This window comes from Bos indicus x Bos taurus, chromosome 3 (genome assembly GCF_003369695.1).
Source record: "Bos indicus x Bos taurus breed Angus x Brahman F1 hybrid chromosome 3, Bos_hybrid_MaternalHap_v2.0, whole genome shotgun sequence".
Classification (NCBI taxonomy): domain Eukaryota; kingdom Metazoa; phylum Chordata; class Mammalia; order Artiodactyla; family Bovidae; genus Bos; species Bos indicus x Bos taurus.
In genome coordinates, this window is record NC_040078.1 from 80165507 (window position 1) to 80182639 (window position 17133).

The 17133-nt window shown below is 40.5% G+C and overlaps 1 protein-coding gene across 4 annotated transcripts in view; it reads right to left on the minus strand.

Moving 5' to 3' along the window:
* DNAJC6 (DnaJ heat shock protein family (Hsp40) member C6) overlaps nucleotides 1–17133 on the minus strand; it is a 178040-nt gene that overhangs the window by 105738 nt on the left and 55169 nt on the right. Inside the window, exon 1 of one of the 4 annotated variants that reach the window (XM_027537008.1) lies at nucleotides 9413–10046. The exons of 2 other annotated variants lie outside the window; for them this stretch is intronic. In XM_027537008.1, coding sequence (XP_027392809.1) covers nucleotides 9413–9608 — 196 coding nt within the window. In that variant the 5' untranslated portion in view covers nucleotides 9609–10046. Of the gene's footprint in view, nucleotides 1–8988; nucleotides 9012–9412; nucleotides 10047–17133 lie in introns of those variants that run through there. One more of the 4 variants, XM_027537011.1, reaches the window with a different exon arrangement.

Genomic DNA, 17133 nt, shown 5'->3' on the forward strand with positions numbered 1-17133 from the left:
ACCGAAATGCTGAGAGCCTGGTGAAAGCTTGTGCCAAGCTGACAGTAGATTCAGCCCTTCCACAAGCGTACCCACGGGGCATCTACAGCAGAGAAAACCAGTTGGTCGTATTTGCCACTTTTGCCCAAGACCAGAAGTACTACCTCCTCCCCTCCTGCCATCTGTGCCTCCAACCCCACATCTCATCAGAGTCCATTCTTTTTCTTTTTTTTTTAAACTTGGCTGCATCAGGTCTTAGTTACAGCAGGTGGGATCTTTCATTCCAGCACATGCACTTACCTAGTTGTGGCACTCGGGCTTAGCTACTCCATGGCATGTGGGATTTAAATCCCCAACCAGGGATCAAACCTGAGTCCCTTGCATTGCAAGGCAAATTCTTAACCACAGGGACCATCAGGAAAGTCCCTGTCCATTTTTCTGTGTAATACTTTTGGGAGCGGCCTCTTCCTTCCAGTTTCATTGGCACTGCCCTGACTTGGGCCTTAGTTATTTCTCAGGTCATCAACTAAACTGCCCCGTAACTGTTCTCCCAGTCCTCCAGGTGTATGCTTGCTCTCAGTGCACCCCCTCCCTCCCTTTAGTAATTCCTTACTAAATCAGGAATTCCTGGAGCCTAGGAACCAGTGCTTTCAACCAGCACTCCAGGAACATCTGATGCAGCCAGGACACAGGTAGGAACCATGTACACAGATGCAAATTCTCCCAGCTTCCACACATTACACTCCTCTCTGGAGCTGCAGGAGACTCTGTGGGCCCTTTGCCTTCCTGCACCCACTCCTCCATTTTTAAAAAAGTTTATGTATTTTTTAACCGCACTGATACCAAGATGAACTGCTTACTTACATACTCATTTATTTTATGCTAGGTTTTTAAAAGAAATTGAAATCAAGATATTTTTATGGGCCTTCAAATTATTGTAGTCTCCAGGCACAATGCCTGTTGGATAAGTCAGGCTTGCCTCAGCCAGATTCCCAAATCTTCAGCACCCTCTTACAGCCTACAAAGTAAAGTCCAACCTCGTCAGCAGGCTCAGTTGGAACTCTCTTCCAGCACCATCCACTAGAGCATCTTCCACCCACTTGGGCTTCAGCTTCCAGGTCTAAATGCAGGTCTCTCAACACACCGTGCACGATGGTACCACTGTGTCTTGGGCCTCAGCTCCAACCAATTTTCCTTTCCTTCTCCACCTGCTGACTTCAGGCTCAGACATCACTTTCCACTGTGGCCTTAGTCCTCCTGGCTCAAATTATGGCTCCTTCTTCTGCACCCCCTTCACACTTTCTCCATCTCTTATTATACCACCTATACGCCTGGTTCCAACGTGCACATCTTTCACAGCATAATATTTGTAAAATCATGAAAAGACTAACAACATATGCCAAACAAACCTGCAAGCCACCAGGTAGAGTACTCTAGTTGTAACATGCCAACAGTCATTTTCCACAAATACCAACCCAACACTACACAGAAGATACTGGGTCATCTGATTGCTTCCATGGTGGGGTTATCTGCATTGTTAACAGCTCATACAGTTGAACTTTAATATTTATCCCCAGCACCTAAAATATTATGCTTTGATGCATTAATGAAATAAGAAGATATCTGGATCTACACTATAGCCTGTGACATGTCAGGTAAAGTAATTAAAGGTAATAGAGACTGCCAGATCTCTTAACATGTCATGACATTTCCTAATTCCTTTGACTGTGAGGGACTAATTCTCATACACTGAGCTGCTCTGTCGAAAGCTTCCAAGTAGATTTTAAGAGAAATTATTTAATATACACTAACTGTAATTTAGTTTTTTCCTGAGTTACAAGTTTTGCCAACAAGAAAATGCACAATCTGAACTACAGGATTCTTTAAGTTACCTCAAAAGTATAGATTCTTTCCAAAAGGAGTTCAAGATGATGAATACAGGTTATAAAAAGCAGTAAGTCACCATAAAGTTTGTCTATTACTATTAACACACATGGTCAAAGGTGATACCAAAAACGTATTTAACACTAAACCTGAAAATGGCAAATATTCAAACCTTGGGATACTGATGAAGAAACATGCAGGTCTACAGAAAACAGTTGTCTAGTGTTAGTCTATTTTTTTTAATTATATATGTTTAATGTTTCTGTTTTTCTGCTGAAAAAGATACCTTGAGGAATCATACAATACATTATATTTTTTGGTCAAGAAAGCAGTCTTTTGTAAAGCTATTAATCTCCACATTAGAAAATTCTTGGGAGTCTGAGAAATGTATTTAATCATCTTTCTCCCTGGTCTGATTTCCTTGCATATGAAAAATGCTCATTATTGAATTAGTCTAGCTTTTTGCCAACAGTTTAATTTTTTTCAAGTCTGGCCTCATTTCTGTGAAAATCTAGCTGTTTGCTTATTTTTAGGTTTAGATGGGCATATTTCATTATAAATGCCCTTTTTAAAAATTCAAATCCGTTCATGCTTTCAGTCATTCAAAGAATATCTATCAAGCTCCTAATAAATGCCAAGCAGTGACAAGAGTACAAAGGTGAATAAGACACAGGCTTGTTCTGAACTTTACTTAGTGTCTAGAGGGACAGACAGACTAGGCAACATATCACAATTCAATGTGATGAGAGCTATGACAGGGATGTGCGAGCCACTGAAGGAGCATGGAGATTGCTTCAACTCATGTAGCCTATCAGTTCAGTTTACTCGATCAGTCGTATCTGACTCATTGCGACCCCATGGACTGCAGCATGCCAGTCTTCCCTGTCCATCACCAACTCCCAAAGTTTGCTCAAACTCATGTCCATCGACTCAGTGATGCCATCCAACCACTGCATTCTCTGTCATCCCCTTCTTCTCTGCCTTTAATCTTTCCCAGCATCAGCATCTTTTCTAATGAGTCAGTTTTTTGCAACAGGTGGCCAAAGCATTGGAACTTCAGCTTCAGCATCAGTCCTTCCAATGAATATTCAGGACTGATCTCCTCTAGGATTGACTGCTTTGATCTCCTTGTAGTCCAACGGACTCTCAAGAGTCTTTTCCAACACCACAGTTCAAAGGCATCAGTTCTTCAGTGCTCAGCTTTCTTTATGGTCCAACTCTCACATCCATATATGACTACTGGAAAAACCACAGCTTTGACTAGATGAACCATTGTTGGCAAAGTAATGTCTCTGTTTTTTAATATGCTATCTAGGTTTGTTTTCTACCAAGGAGTAAGGGTCTTTTAATTTCATGGCTGTAGTCACCATCTGCAGTGATTTTGGAGCCCAAGAAAATAAAGTCTGTGGCTGTTTCCATTGTTTCCCCACCTATTTGTCATGAAGTGATGGAACTGGAAGCCATGATCTTCATTTTTTGAATCTTGAGTTAAGCCAGCTTTTTCACTCTCCTCTTTTACCTTCTTCAAGAGGCTCTTTTGTTTCTCTTCACTTTCTGCCATAAGGGTGATGTCATCTGCATATCTGAGATTATTGATATTTCTCCCAGCAATCTTGATTCCAGCTTATGCTTTATCCAGCCCAGCATTTCATATGATGTACTTTGCATATAAGTTAAATAAGCAGGGTGACAATATACACCCTTAGGCAGTACATCAACTGCCTTGATGTACTTCTTTCCCAATTTGGAACCATACAGCCTATAGGGTTTTAAAATATGGAAGCCATGTCTTGAAGAATGAGTAGAAGATAAAATGGAAAAGTAGATATCTAGATGGCTTTGGGATAAGCTAGCCAAAGCTGAGTGAACAGTATATGCAGAAACAGAGATGGAGGTGGGAGGCAGGGGACCTACCAGTAGAGAAAGGAAACAAAGCTCTACTGGGATGGCTTTCTGACGTACTACAATGGGCTTCTGATGTCCAGTTGAGAACACTCTGGACCTAATTCCCAGAGCAGTAAAGACTCATATCCATTGACAAGATTTTGCTGTTCAGTCACTCAGTCGTGGCCAACTCTTTTTGACCCCATGGACTGCAGCATGCCAGGCTTCCCTGTCCTTCACCATCTCCCGTATTTGCTCAAACTCATGTCCATCAAGTTGGTGATGCCATCCAACCATCTCGTCCTCTGTTGCTCCCTTCTCCTCCTGCCCTCAATCTTTCCCAGCATCAGAGTCTTTTCCAATGAGTTGGCTCTTTGCATCAGGTGGCCAAAGTATTGGGGCTTCAATTGACAAGATATTGTTCCATAAATTTATGAAGCTCCACCAATTACACTCTTTTTCAGTGTTATATCAGGATTTAATAACCCTTCTCCAATACTCCTTTTGTTCTATCTCCTTTGTTTCCAGCATTTAAAAATTCCTTATATTTAATACAAAAGGAGACATTTGTCTTGTTTCACGAGGTTCAACGTGAAAAAAAATACACTCATTTCAGCTCTCTCAGATACTTTTATTCCTTCTTACCTCAGGAAAAGAAGCAGATAGAAACATTTACTAATAAATTCTTCATTTCCAGTCTTATAGGCATTCCTCTATGGAATTTTACACAATATACTATGAGGAGAGCTTGTGTAACCTCAGGTAACTTGCTTGAGCTCTCTGTGCCTCAGTTTAACCAACTATAAGAGGAAAATAACCATCAACCACCTTAAAGAATTCATATGAGCGTTAAACAAGATGGCATATGCACAATGCTTAGCACAATGCCTGGATTATAATCGCTAAATTGTAGCTATTTTATCATTAAGAGTTATTAAACAATTTTATATAAAGTATATGGTTACAACTTTTAATTTGTATTACAAATTATTATTATAATTTTAATCTTATATAGGCACACATGGTGGTGGTGATTTAGTTGCTAAGTCATGTCTGATTCTTGTGACCCCCTGGACTGTACCCACCAGGCTTCCCTGTCCATGGGATTTCCCAAATAAGAATAACGAAGTAGGTTGCCATCTCCTTCTCCAATATGCATACATATATACACACAATATATATTTATTTACATAAACTTTCAATAGGGATTATCTCCGGAGCAAGGGCCTATCCGAGAGGGGGAGATGGTACATTTCTACATTTTTCATTTTGTTCCTTAATGAAATCTTTTATTCTTTTTTAGTCAAGGGCATGGAAAACTTTTATAATAAAAACTGATGGAAAAAAAATCTTTGGAAGGAGGTTGGATTTATTTTGAAATGTAAAAGGCAGATAGGCTGAGTTTTGCCCAGATAAGAGAAAGGACGCTGTACCAAGGAGAACAGTCCAAAGGTACTCTCTCAGGAGGCAGTGAACGCTTCCTCACAGAAAGCCTACATCATAGGCTACATGGCTTCCCCTTCTAAGTCTATGAAACATAGCAGTCTCTAAGCATTTGAAATTTGACACAGATGCATCGTTAAATGGTTATCCAGAGTCACTCAAACTTTAGCCACAACTAAATAAGTTGGATGAATCAATTGTGCCTTCAACCTTCAAAACCCTTAAATGGGCAGGTATTCCTAAGTAAGTACTATCAGTACCTATATGTTGATGATATTTCAGTAATGAATTATGAAGTTATCCAAGTAAATATTTCATAAAGTTAAAGCCAGATTCAAATTGTGAATCCTGGGTTTGCTGCTGCTGCTGCTAAGTCGCTTCAGTCGTGTCCGACTCTGTGTGATCCCATAGATGGCAGCCCACCAGGCTCCCCCGTCCCTGGGGTTCTCCAGGCAAGAACACTGGAGTGGGTTGCCATTTCCTTCTCCAATGCATGAAAGTGAAAAGTGAAAGTGAAGTAGCTCAGTCGTGTCCGACTCTTAGCAACCCCATGGACTACAGCCTACCAGGCTCCTCCGTCCATGGGATTTTTCAGGCTGGAGTGGGGTGCCATTGCCTTCTCCGGAATCCTGGGTTTAAACACTACCTAAAACAGTATTTGTTGAAAGTAACTTCTATTTTCAAGTCAGATTCATATAAAGCAAGAAAACATTTTAGCATTCTTCATCATCCTTATACTTCATTAAATCATTGTAGCAGTTCTCATTATCCTTATACTTTTAAATCCCATTAAAATCTGGATTTTAATTGGTCTGTTTTATGACTTATCATTATGAATTTTTTAAGTAAAGCCTAATGTTGGAACATTTTTGTGGATTCTACTTTCCATGGAAGGTAAAATACACATAAGAGAAATATGGAGTTTCTGAGATAATGAGTTGGGATAGCTGCAATGCCATTTGGGATATGAGAGGATGACCTTTGAATGACAATCTTCTAGAGAATAATTTAAATGAAGAGAAAGTGAGCCAGGACAGACAGAGAGCTCTGCAGAACAAACCCAGCAAGGAGACTGCTCTGGAATCTACCTGGAGTCTGTTAACTTAGAAAGTCATTACACTTCTCTGAACATCTATCGGTCTTTCATCTAAGAACAGAGGGGAAAATCAAAGTAGACAAGGTTGCTTCCATTTCAACAATGATAGTATGCCTACATAGAAAGACAGCTTGGTTCAATGGGGAAACACTTAGACCTTAGAGTCAGAAGACGTGAATCTAGCTGTCACTAACTTGCTATTTTACCTTGAGCAAGTCTCCTGCCATCTGTAGGAGTATTTCCTCATCTCATAAATTGGAAGGGCACAGATAGTAAAAAGAAGAAAAACTGCAAAACTATTCTTACATTGTTTCAAGTCTCAGACTTAAGCTCTATGGTCAGAACTCTATGAGGATTCTCCTTTTGTAAATGGAGAACAAGTTTAAAGCATTTCTATATTTTCCATCTAGTAACAATAGTGCAGAGGTTTGATCCCAAATCTCTAGACATGGACACATGCTGCTTACCCTATCTAACAGAATTCTGGGGAAATAAAATAAGTGTACAAGTATTCTATTATAAATAGCTATAAAAGTGTAAGGCATTATTAAGACTAAGCTTTACATTCTCTAAGGGATCTTGACATATTTTTTTTTCATTCTTAAACATTTTCATTAAAGCAAAAGCCCCATGAACCACATATCCTATTCAGCACGTCAGTACAATCAGTTGAATAAATGGGCAAACTATTGCTAGTTTAGAAGTGATCCATAAGTTTAATTAAATACCTTAAACAAATGGACATATTTATACTGCACAAGGCCACTCTTCGAAAATCTTAGATGCTAGAACTATAATTAGATAAACAGGTATAGTTTCCCTGGTAAATGAAACTTCCTACCCACTACAGGAAAGCCCATTCTCAGAGACCAATCCCTCACCAAACAGCACTCTCCTGAAATGAATGCTAAAACAAAGCCACAATATTCTCCTAGCCTAAAGTGGGTGGGTGTAGATCTAGCAACCTCTTCATATAGTGCTAGTTTGATCAAGTTGAACAATCAACTCCTAGCAATAGCACTTTAGAAATTACAGTATTCTTAATAAAAATGGTTTTTCATTACAATAATTTATCAAAGCAATTCATTATTTTTCTCTAAAGCTATTAAAAAATCTGATTTCATAATGATAGGGGGAAAAAATCCTCAAAAATCCAGAATTTAGCAGAATTTAGTAACTGTGTCCAAGTTACTGCCCCTATTGTAGGATGGCGCCCTAGAGATCAGAGGTGTCTCATTTACTACTGCATTCCATACAGTGCTTCCCTGGTGGCCCAGGCGGAAAAGCATCTGTCTACAATGTGGGAGACCTGGGTTCGTACAATGTGGGATCCCCTGAAGAAGGAAATGGAGATCCATTCCAGTACTATTGCCTGGAAAATCCCATGGACAGAGGAGCCTGGTAGGCTACAGTCCACGGGGTCGCAAAGAGTCAAACACGACTGAGCAACTTCACTTTCACTTTCCTTTTCCCTACAGTGCTTACTTAGCACAGTGCCTAGCACATATACAACCAGGCTCAGAAAATACATGTAGAATTTATTCTAGAAGGTAATATACTTTCAAAAACAAATTCCAATTTTAAAATGAAAATCTCTATAAAAATTAAATTACTTGGAATTTCATATTTCATTTCCTTGAAGTGAGGCTCCTCTGAACACATTTGGAAATGTTCATTTTCATTGCATTTATCTGTTATATGTACATTATGTTCCAAAAGAATTATAGTAGCATCATTTAGAGTATGGATCTTTTTTTAAGATTTAAAAGACACTACATCCTGTCAAAAGGTAGTTTGTACCTTGATATAACACAGATTTGGAAAAACATAAATCAAATAATCATGTAAAACATCATACCAAAGCCCTTGAAACCATCAGTCCCTTAGGGATAATTTTAGCTTTAGTTTAAAACTGTCATGAAACAACATCCCATCAATACCTTATTTAACGTCAATAAGAACTTATATGGATAAAATCAGTTCTCAGCCTGGACACTTGAACACCTGTGGACAATATTTCATCACGCTATTAGGATGAAGAAAATAGAAAATGGTAGCCCAAGAAGAGTCATTACACAATTAAAAGAAAAGAAGCTTTTTTTTTTGCAAAGTGCTGGAATTAAATTCAGCTTGGTTTCATTATCTCCCAAACAACTCAACACAAATCTTTCCTCCCAGAGTTCTCAGTTGTCCAGTATTAAAGTTACCAATATAGAACAAACCAAAGAGCACCTCAATTATACATTATCTTTACGTACACAGTCGTCCTATTTTGGCTCCTTGAAAAGGTAAGCAAACCACTATAATGACATTCCAGGTCAAATGTGGATATATTAAATAACTGTTCTACTATGGAAATCGCTAAAAGAGCATCTCCAAGAGAAAATCCAACTTGCTAAAACGCTTTCTAAAAGACGGCTGCAAGCCCAGATGCAAAGTTTAGAGACATTTCCATTTTCTTTACATGTAGAGGTTCATGAAATATTAATAAACTCACTGCAAAAGTATAAAGATAAACAAGATCAAAGCCAACAACAGATGAAAACATTTTCATTGTGCAAAACGGCTCTAGATCCCAGGTAAAATTTGCTCAAGAAAGGTAACAGCATTAACCTTGGCACACAGCAGAGTGCAGAAGAGGCAGAGCTTTACAGAATTGTAAATAAGATCAGCACTGCAAGAATAATAATTGGAATAAATACCTTCGGCAGGCTGCAAAAGCAATCAGCACACTCGGCCCTTCACCTCTCCCCCTCATCCAGCTGGAGAGTGAAAGCCGCTGCCACTCCCCGCCTTCTTCCCAACCGCTCCTCGCGCCACCCCTCCCCAATCCTGTCCACCCTTACGCTCCCCTTTCCCCTTCTCTCCCCGCCCCCCAGCTGGTGTATCCAGCAGCCTAGAGAGATTAAGAGGCGCTCGCTACGGTCACCGGGCCTCCGGACTGATCTAACGTTTCCTAGCTCCCTGGACTAGAGAAATTAGAGACGCGACACCCTAGTGGTATTAGGTGCCTTCGCCTTCATCCTGTCCTCTCCCAAGCCCGGACTGGGTTGAGAGCTAGTGAACCGGGCCGCAACTGGAGGACCCTGCAGAGTTCAGCGGGGCGCTGCCCTCCCGCGGCGCTACCTGAGCTGTCCATGGTGCTGGCGCGGTCCTGAGGCTGCCGGGCGGGACTCCGCGCCGCTGCCGCCCCGGCGTTCACTCTCTGTTTGCCGCCGCCCCCGCCGCTCCCCGCACTTAGGTCCCCGTTACTGTCCACCAGCTGCAAGGATTCATAACCATCGTTGCTGGTCTTTTTCCGGTAGCTTCCGAGAAGGCTCATGAGCAAGCTCAGAGAAGGGGGGGGCGGGGGGGAAATCAACCTGAGAAGACGAAGGGGTGGGGGTGGAAGGTGGAAAGGGCTAAAGGAGGAATTTTTTTTTTAAAGGGGGAAAAAAAAAATCAAGTGTCCCACATGACGCAAATAGGAAGGAAAGGGGGAGCGGCCGGCGGAGAGGAGCTTTGCGGGGCCCGGCGAAGCCACCGCCCTGGGCAGAGCGCGGCTCTGGGCGCCGGGCGCGAGGGCGCAGGGGAGGAGGGACGCGGGCGGGCGGGCGGGCGGGTGCGCGCGTCCCTGGTGCAGCCGCGGTGGAGCCGCCGGCCCTGCCGAGCTCCCGACCCGGGCCAGCCACCCTCTGTCTGGGGAGTGCCCGGAAGCAGTCCTATAGGTGTCGCCGCGTCGCCCCGCGCCGCGCGGCAGGGCAACTCCAAGCGCGGCTGGCCTGCGGGGAGGGAAGGAAAGAGAGAGTAAGGGAGGAGAGATTCTCGGGGAGGGGGCTGTTGAAGGCGGAAAATGGGGCGGGGTGGGAGGGGGAGGGGACTACTACGACTAGAGAGAAGGGTGTTTTCGCGCACGTGAGGTGAAGAAGAAAGGGGCTGGGTGTCTCAGCCTGGTAAGCTTTGGGGAGGAGAGGTTCTCTTGGTAAGATCCAGACACGCCCATTTTGTATAACTTAACCTATATTTGCTGGAAGATTCGGCGAGTCAAAGCCATCCCAACAGTTGCCCTCCGGGAGGACTGACTTAACTCAACTGAACAGAAAAAGAACGCATGTTATGCCAGGATAGAAAGAAACAGCAGTATTTTGCACATTTCCCGGAATGGGTAAAATCCCTAAGGGAGACAGCAAAGACCTGGCTATTCTAACGCTAGGAGGCAGTTACAGCCTATTCCACCTAGGGAGGAGATGTGACTGTTTAGTAACTCTTTGTTGAACGAAAATATTGGCGGGGTGAGGCGGAGAGGGGACAAGGTTCAATCAGGTGCAGTTTCAGTTCTGACATCATTTACCTTGGGACCTAGAGCTAAGGAGTCTGCACCACTCAGCTATCGTGAGGGGATGGGTGGGAAGAAAGCTAGACAAGGATTTTCTTCCTAGTCTCTAGCTCCTCCCCCTTTTTTCTCTCATAGTGCGGAACACAAAGGGTAGTCACTAATTAATCAGAGGAGAATTAAGAAGCTAATGAAACCTAAGAGTCAGGACTCATTTTTTGGAGAAGCCCCTTTCAGGACTAATGCACCTAATTTTATATCCGTGATTTTGTTTTCTTATTCTTAAACAGGGCCTCAACATTATATATTTCAAGCCTTATGAAACCAAGGCTTAACTCTGTTAAGTCTCAAAATGCAATTACCAAATGCTCACTTTCACCTGGAATAAGATTGCAGAAGTATCCCCTTCATTCTCATCGGTTTAGGTGAAGACCAGGTGAAAATCTTGGCTTAAAATTATTTTTCCCTATTAAGATTTGGGATTACTGAGGTGTCTTCAAGTCATCTGATGGACTTTCATCACCAAAACAACAAGAAAAAAGTTCATGCGTGTAAAACTTGCTTAACCCCATACACAAACCTAAATTTGCCATCTCACTTTTCATGACTTTCTCTTGCTGTTATTATTTTGATATCTTTAACAACACAAAGTCAAACTGTAGCATCTAAGAGACTTCAGTCTAAATTATTTGGGATCCAAGGAGTTTCCTGGGAGCTCTAGCTCTACACGTCTACATAAAATAAATTAATTGGATTGAAACAAATTTTCCTCTTCAAGGATTACTCAAATGCAAATTCCTGTAGGAAGGGGATAAATCAGTAAAAGCCAAGAGTGTTTGCTGTCTTCTAGACCCTTCCAGTCCCTCTGGGAAAAGGTGGATTATCAGCCAGTTGCTTTCCTAACTGCATTATCTAATGAACATGTGTTCTTACCCAAATCACAAATCACAGTTAATGCTCATTTACAGGATCAAACAATTTGAGTGGTGACAGTTAAAACTGTAATAAAATTTAAACACAAGTTTTATACTTTCAATTTTCCCAATCTGTCAGTTTGACATTATTTTAGATACTTGACTAGTACTCCCTAAAGTTTAGGAAGTAAATCTTTTCCAATAACATTTTAGATCATCTTTTTCTGCACCCTTCCTCGTCTTTTAATTTATTACTGACCCACAGGGAGAGGAAAATACTTAATATCTGTCATATGCCTTGACAAATTCTGGATTTATACCCTGGATTAAGAGAATTTAGAAAATACCATTTTGAAAAGTGAGAATTATTATTTTCCAAAAAAAGCACTCAGTTATTTTCACTCAACTTTTCAAAGTTGCAGATATACTGCTGGAATAAATTATAAACACATGCCTTGTATTTTGTGACATCTATTTAATCACTTTGTAAATTTAAAGAAAAACATGAATGGAATACAGGGGGCATTTTATTTTTATATTTACACTTAATTTAACATAATTACAACCAATCAGAATAGTTATTAATAAATAACCCTACAAAATTCAGAATATAAAGAACGTAAAAGGCAGGAAAATACAGTAACTAGATTAATTTACAACAGCTTAAAAGTTAGTTTAGGGCTTAAATTAGAATATACACAAATTTCATCACTAAAATTTTCTTTACTATCCTAAAGATCAAATTCACAGAGTTCACATAAAGTTTGCATAAAGATACCACTTTTGTATTCTATAAAATAAAGCATAATAAAACTACCATCGTTATACAGTTGAATTAAGAATTAAATTAGTACCTAACACATATAGAGAAAGTTCTTAACAAATGTTCTCTATTATTACTCTTAGTGATATGGCTTGGGCACAACTCTATCCTTAGTGCTAATTGTCTAACTTCCTCTCATGATAGGAGCTCAGTAAAGGCTAAGTATTATTTTCTCCAGGACTATACTCATGGAAACTTGTCTATGTGATTTTGAATGCAGGCTTGGGCTTAAGGAAGAAAGGTGGTACTGGTAAAATCCAAGGTGAACATTTACAATCAAACTCTGTTTTTCCAAAATGATTGTTTCATAATTTATTTTATCTCAAGAATATCACACTATTTGCAATAGCCAAAACATGGAAACAACCTAAATGTCCATCAACAGATGACTGGATAAAGATGTAGTACATACATACAATGGAGTATTACTCAGCCATAAGAAAATAACAAAACAATGCCATTTGCAGCAACATAGGTGCATTTAAAGATTATTATACTGAGTCGGAAAGGAAAAACAAATACTATATGACATCACTTGCATGTACAATCTAAAATATGGCACAAATGCACCTATCTACCAGACAGATCACAGAAGTAGAGAACAGACAGGCATGGGGAGGGAGAGGGATGGCTGGGAGCTGGGGCTGGCAACTGCATACTGGGACATTTAGAACGGATAAACTACAAGGTCCTAAAGTATACCACAGGGAACTAGATTCAATACCATGTGATAAGTCATAATGGAAAAGAATATAAAAAAGAATGCTCATATATAAATAATTGAGTCACTTTGCTGTACAGCAGAGACTGGCATAACACTGTAAATCAACTATACTTCAATACAAAATACATTTAAAAAAGAAAAAAAGAATATCACACCCCATACGGGGCAGAGCCAAAGGATTAGATGCCCTTTGGGAGAGAGTTCTCTTCACCTTTTCTGTTGCTGACTTCAGTCAGTTTTATTAACTTGATGAAGATGATCCATACTGAGGAATGTTTGAGAAGCAGACTCTATTCTCCATCATCCCCCAAATGCTCTCTTAACACAGCAGATGTCACACAACTTTTGTGTGATACAACCTATCTGGGATTATGATCTATACCAAGAACTAGAAAATCTGTTTCCAGGAACTAGACAACATTGCTTATGACTGAGATTCTAGCACCATATTTCCCAGGACTGAATCCTAGTTCCATGGACTGTTAGCTCTACAAGCTTGCGCAAGTTACTTACTCTTTCTGCCTCACTTTTCTCATCCATATATAGTGAATAGTGAATAGTGAAAACAGAATAATAGTGTCATCATAATAAAATTGTAGTGAGAAATAAATTAGTACATAACATATAGTAAGAGCTTAGCAAATACCATTATCAGTATCATCAATGTATTTTTATAAGTCACTTTTTTCAAAAACATAATTTCCTATCTGTAAAATTAAGTTAAAATAGGTCTTGCATACTTAAGAGATTGATTGTCATTATGATTTATGATAATATAAAAGCATTATGTATAATGTGAAGTGATTATTCTGCCTTGAGTTTTTAGATAATTTAATGCATGTCTATCCTGTTAGATTTTGGACTCCTTAAACACAAACATCCATATTTTGCTCATGTCTGTACCCTCATGACACCAAAGAGAATTTCATACTCATTAGATATTAAGTACCTGCTGAATTTTAAAACTAGTGAATAAATAAAAATGTATTATTATCACCTAGCCTAGTGATTTTTTAAACTACATATTGTGGCCTACTAGTGGACTATAAAATAAACAGCAATTTATGACTATTATTTTCATAAAAATGAAGTAGGTTGGAAAATATCAGTTTTTACCACATGGTAAGATGTTATCTTTTTGAAATATTGTTTTGGGCTTATAACACAAAACCTCCAGTATTGAGACTGGTGAATTCCCAGCTGTGACTGTCCTACACACTGTAACATCTGAATTCACCTGGATAATCAGACAACAAAGAATTCTAGCTAACCAAACTGTATCGAGGGCAGAGCTTCTGCCTTCTGTTAAAGATGTATTATGATTTGGTTTCTGAAATAAACTTCTTCAGTATTCAACTAACATAAATCAACGAACAGCACTAAAACTTTCTTTGGCAGCATGCCTCAGCTACATGACTCGATTATCTTCCTAGTGAATATGGCCTACGGATACAAACACTGCAAGGCATTCAAACTGGGGACCAGGAGGCCACATTTAGCCCCAGATATTTTGTTTGTCCTGTCGTTTAAAAAAAAAAATTCAGCTTAGATGCCTTTACAAAAGATACACAGGCTCCAGTTGGAGTGTGGCTGTTGACCACCACTTCCCCGTGTATGATCCCCAGCCTGCCCAACTCTTCACCACTGACACCCCTGCGGGCAGACATATTTGAGACCTGTCATGTAGCAGCACACCTGGAAGATTAACATTAAGAGGGATGCTAAGGTCACATCTTCAAGCCACAGTCCAGAATAAAAACCAACAGACTGGGAATTCTCTTCCAACTCTGTAACTATCTGACTGAGTAATGAATCGATAGCATCACCAACTCAATGGACGTGAATTTGAGAAAACTCCGGGAGATAGTGGAGGACAGAGGAACCTGGCATGCTGCATCCATGGGGTCACAGAATCAGACACGACTTAGGGACTGAACAACAACAACAAATTATGAGTCAGAAGAGAGGCCTTGGTTGCTTCTCCTTCTCTCAGCAGTAAAATGAAGGTGCTGAATTACAAGATTCTCTCTAGTTCTTAAATGTTCCTATTTTTCTCAACACTTGGATTGTCATTTCTTCTTTCTCCTCCAAATGAAGCCCAGAGGGAAAAACCATGGCCATTGAAATGTTCCAGTTGCCAAGTCCCATTTAATTAAGGTTTTACCATAGAATGCATCCATAAATAATGGCAGCTGTCAGGAGCTACACTTAGAGCAATACTCAAGAGAAAAGAGGAAGTATGCTGGGGAAAAAAGTATGCTGAGAAGAAAATCTCAGTTATCCCCGTGAAATTCTTCAGGAATGAGGTGGTCTGTTGTTGGTGCTTGGTGGAATGCTGGAGCTCCTAGAAAATACGACAATTTTTCCAGGAAGGGCATATTTTTAAAGATAACTCAATATCCTAAGGCCTGTTCCTCCTTGAAGCTCTAGTCTAGTCCTAATAAAAATAACTGCCATTGATTACTTGTGCTGCTATGCTGTGCTCAGTCACTCAGTTGTGACTGACTCTTATGTACTGCAGCCCACCAGGCTCCTCAGTCCAAGGGATTTTCTAGGCAAGAATCCTGAGTGGGTTGCCATCTTCTCCTCCAGGGGGTCTTCCCAACCCAGGAATCTAACCTGCATTTCCTTTGTCTCTTCTGTCTCCTGCACTGGCAGGCAGATTTATTACCATTGAGCCACCAGGAAGCTCCACTGATTACTTACCATTTGCCATTTATCTAACCCACCTTAACTCTCACCTTCCCAACATCCCTGCAAAGGTGTTATCCTTATTTTCAGGCAAGCCTGGCAATGGTAAATAACTTGCCAAAACTCACACAGCTAGCTACTGATTGAGATTAAAATTCATCAAGAAGAATCATGCTTTGGCCCCTGTTCTAGTCACAGCTGACTCATTGGAAAAGTCCCTGATGCTGGGAAAGATTGAGGGCAGGGGAAGAGGGCATCAGAGGATGAGATGTCTGGATGGCATCACTGATGCAATGGACATGAACTTGGGCAAATTTTGGGAGATGGTGAGGGACAGAGAGGTCTGACATGCTGCGGTCCATGGGTTCACAAAGAGTCGGACATGACTGGGCGGCTGAACAACAACAACCAGTCAGAAGAGGTAATTTTAGAGGTCAAAGTGAAAGCTGGAAGACATTTAGGTCATTCCTTGGCTCTGACCTGCCTTACAAAGTGTGGTCAGTGAAAATGGATTGGGTACCTTATTGAAACCTGCTGCTAAGTCGCTTCAGTCATGTCCGACTCTGTGCGACCCCGTAGACGGCAGCCCACTAGGCTTCCCCGTCCCTGGGATTCTCCAGGCAAGAACACTGGAGTGGGTTGCCATTTCCTTCTCCAATGCATGAAAGTGAAAAGTGAAAGTGAAGTTGCTCAGTCGTGTCTGACCCTCAGCGACCCCATGGACTGCAGCCTACCAGGCTCCTCTATCCATGGGATTTTCCAGGCAAGAATACTGGAGTGGGGTGCCATTGCCTTCTCCGCAATGAAACCTGAAAGGTTTTAATTAATGTGTCTTCACAACAAGCAAGCTTGTTTTGTAACCATCTGAGTTAGAAAGACTTTTTATGTTGTGTTCCTGAAAATTGATATGTGGCTATTGTTTGGCCTAGTTTTAAACCACTAGAAGGAAAAAAAAAACACTTTGTTTTCATTAAAAGCAAGCTCCATACTTTAAAAGAAGCTTGACTTTCACTGTGTTCACACATGTGTATGTGTATACGTATATGTATTTGCAGATTAAAGAGACATCACATATGGTTGAAAACCACTAGCTTTGGGAGAAAAAAAAATACAACCTATGTTTGAGTCCTAGACTTGCCACAAGTTTTCCTCAGTCTCATAGCCATATTCCCTTTCTATGAAGTGGACCACTCACCCTTTCTCACAGGAAAAAAATAAAATGAAATAAGGCACATAAAAGCACACAATAAACACAAAAGCCCTACTTACCAAATCTATGAAATCATCCAGCTTAAGTTGCAGCATTAAAATACATTTATTACTGGTGAAGTATGACACACAATATACTATCAATTTAGAGAGCTTCGAGGTTTTATACATGTT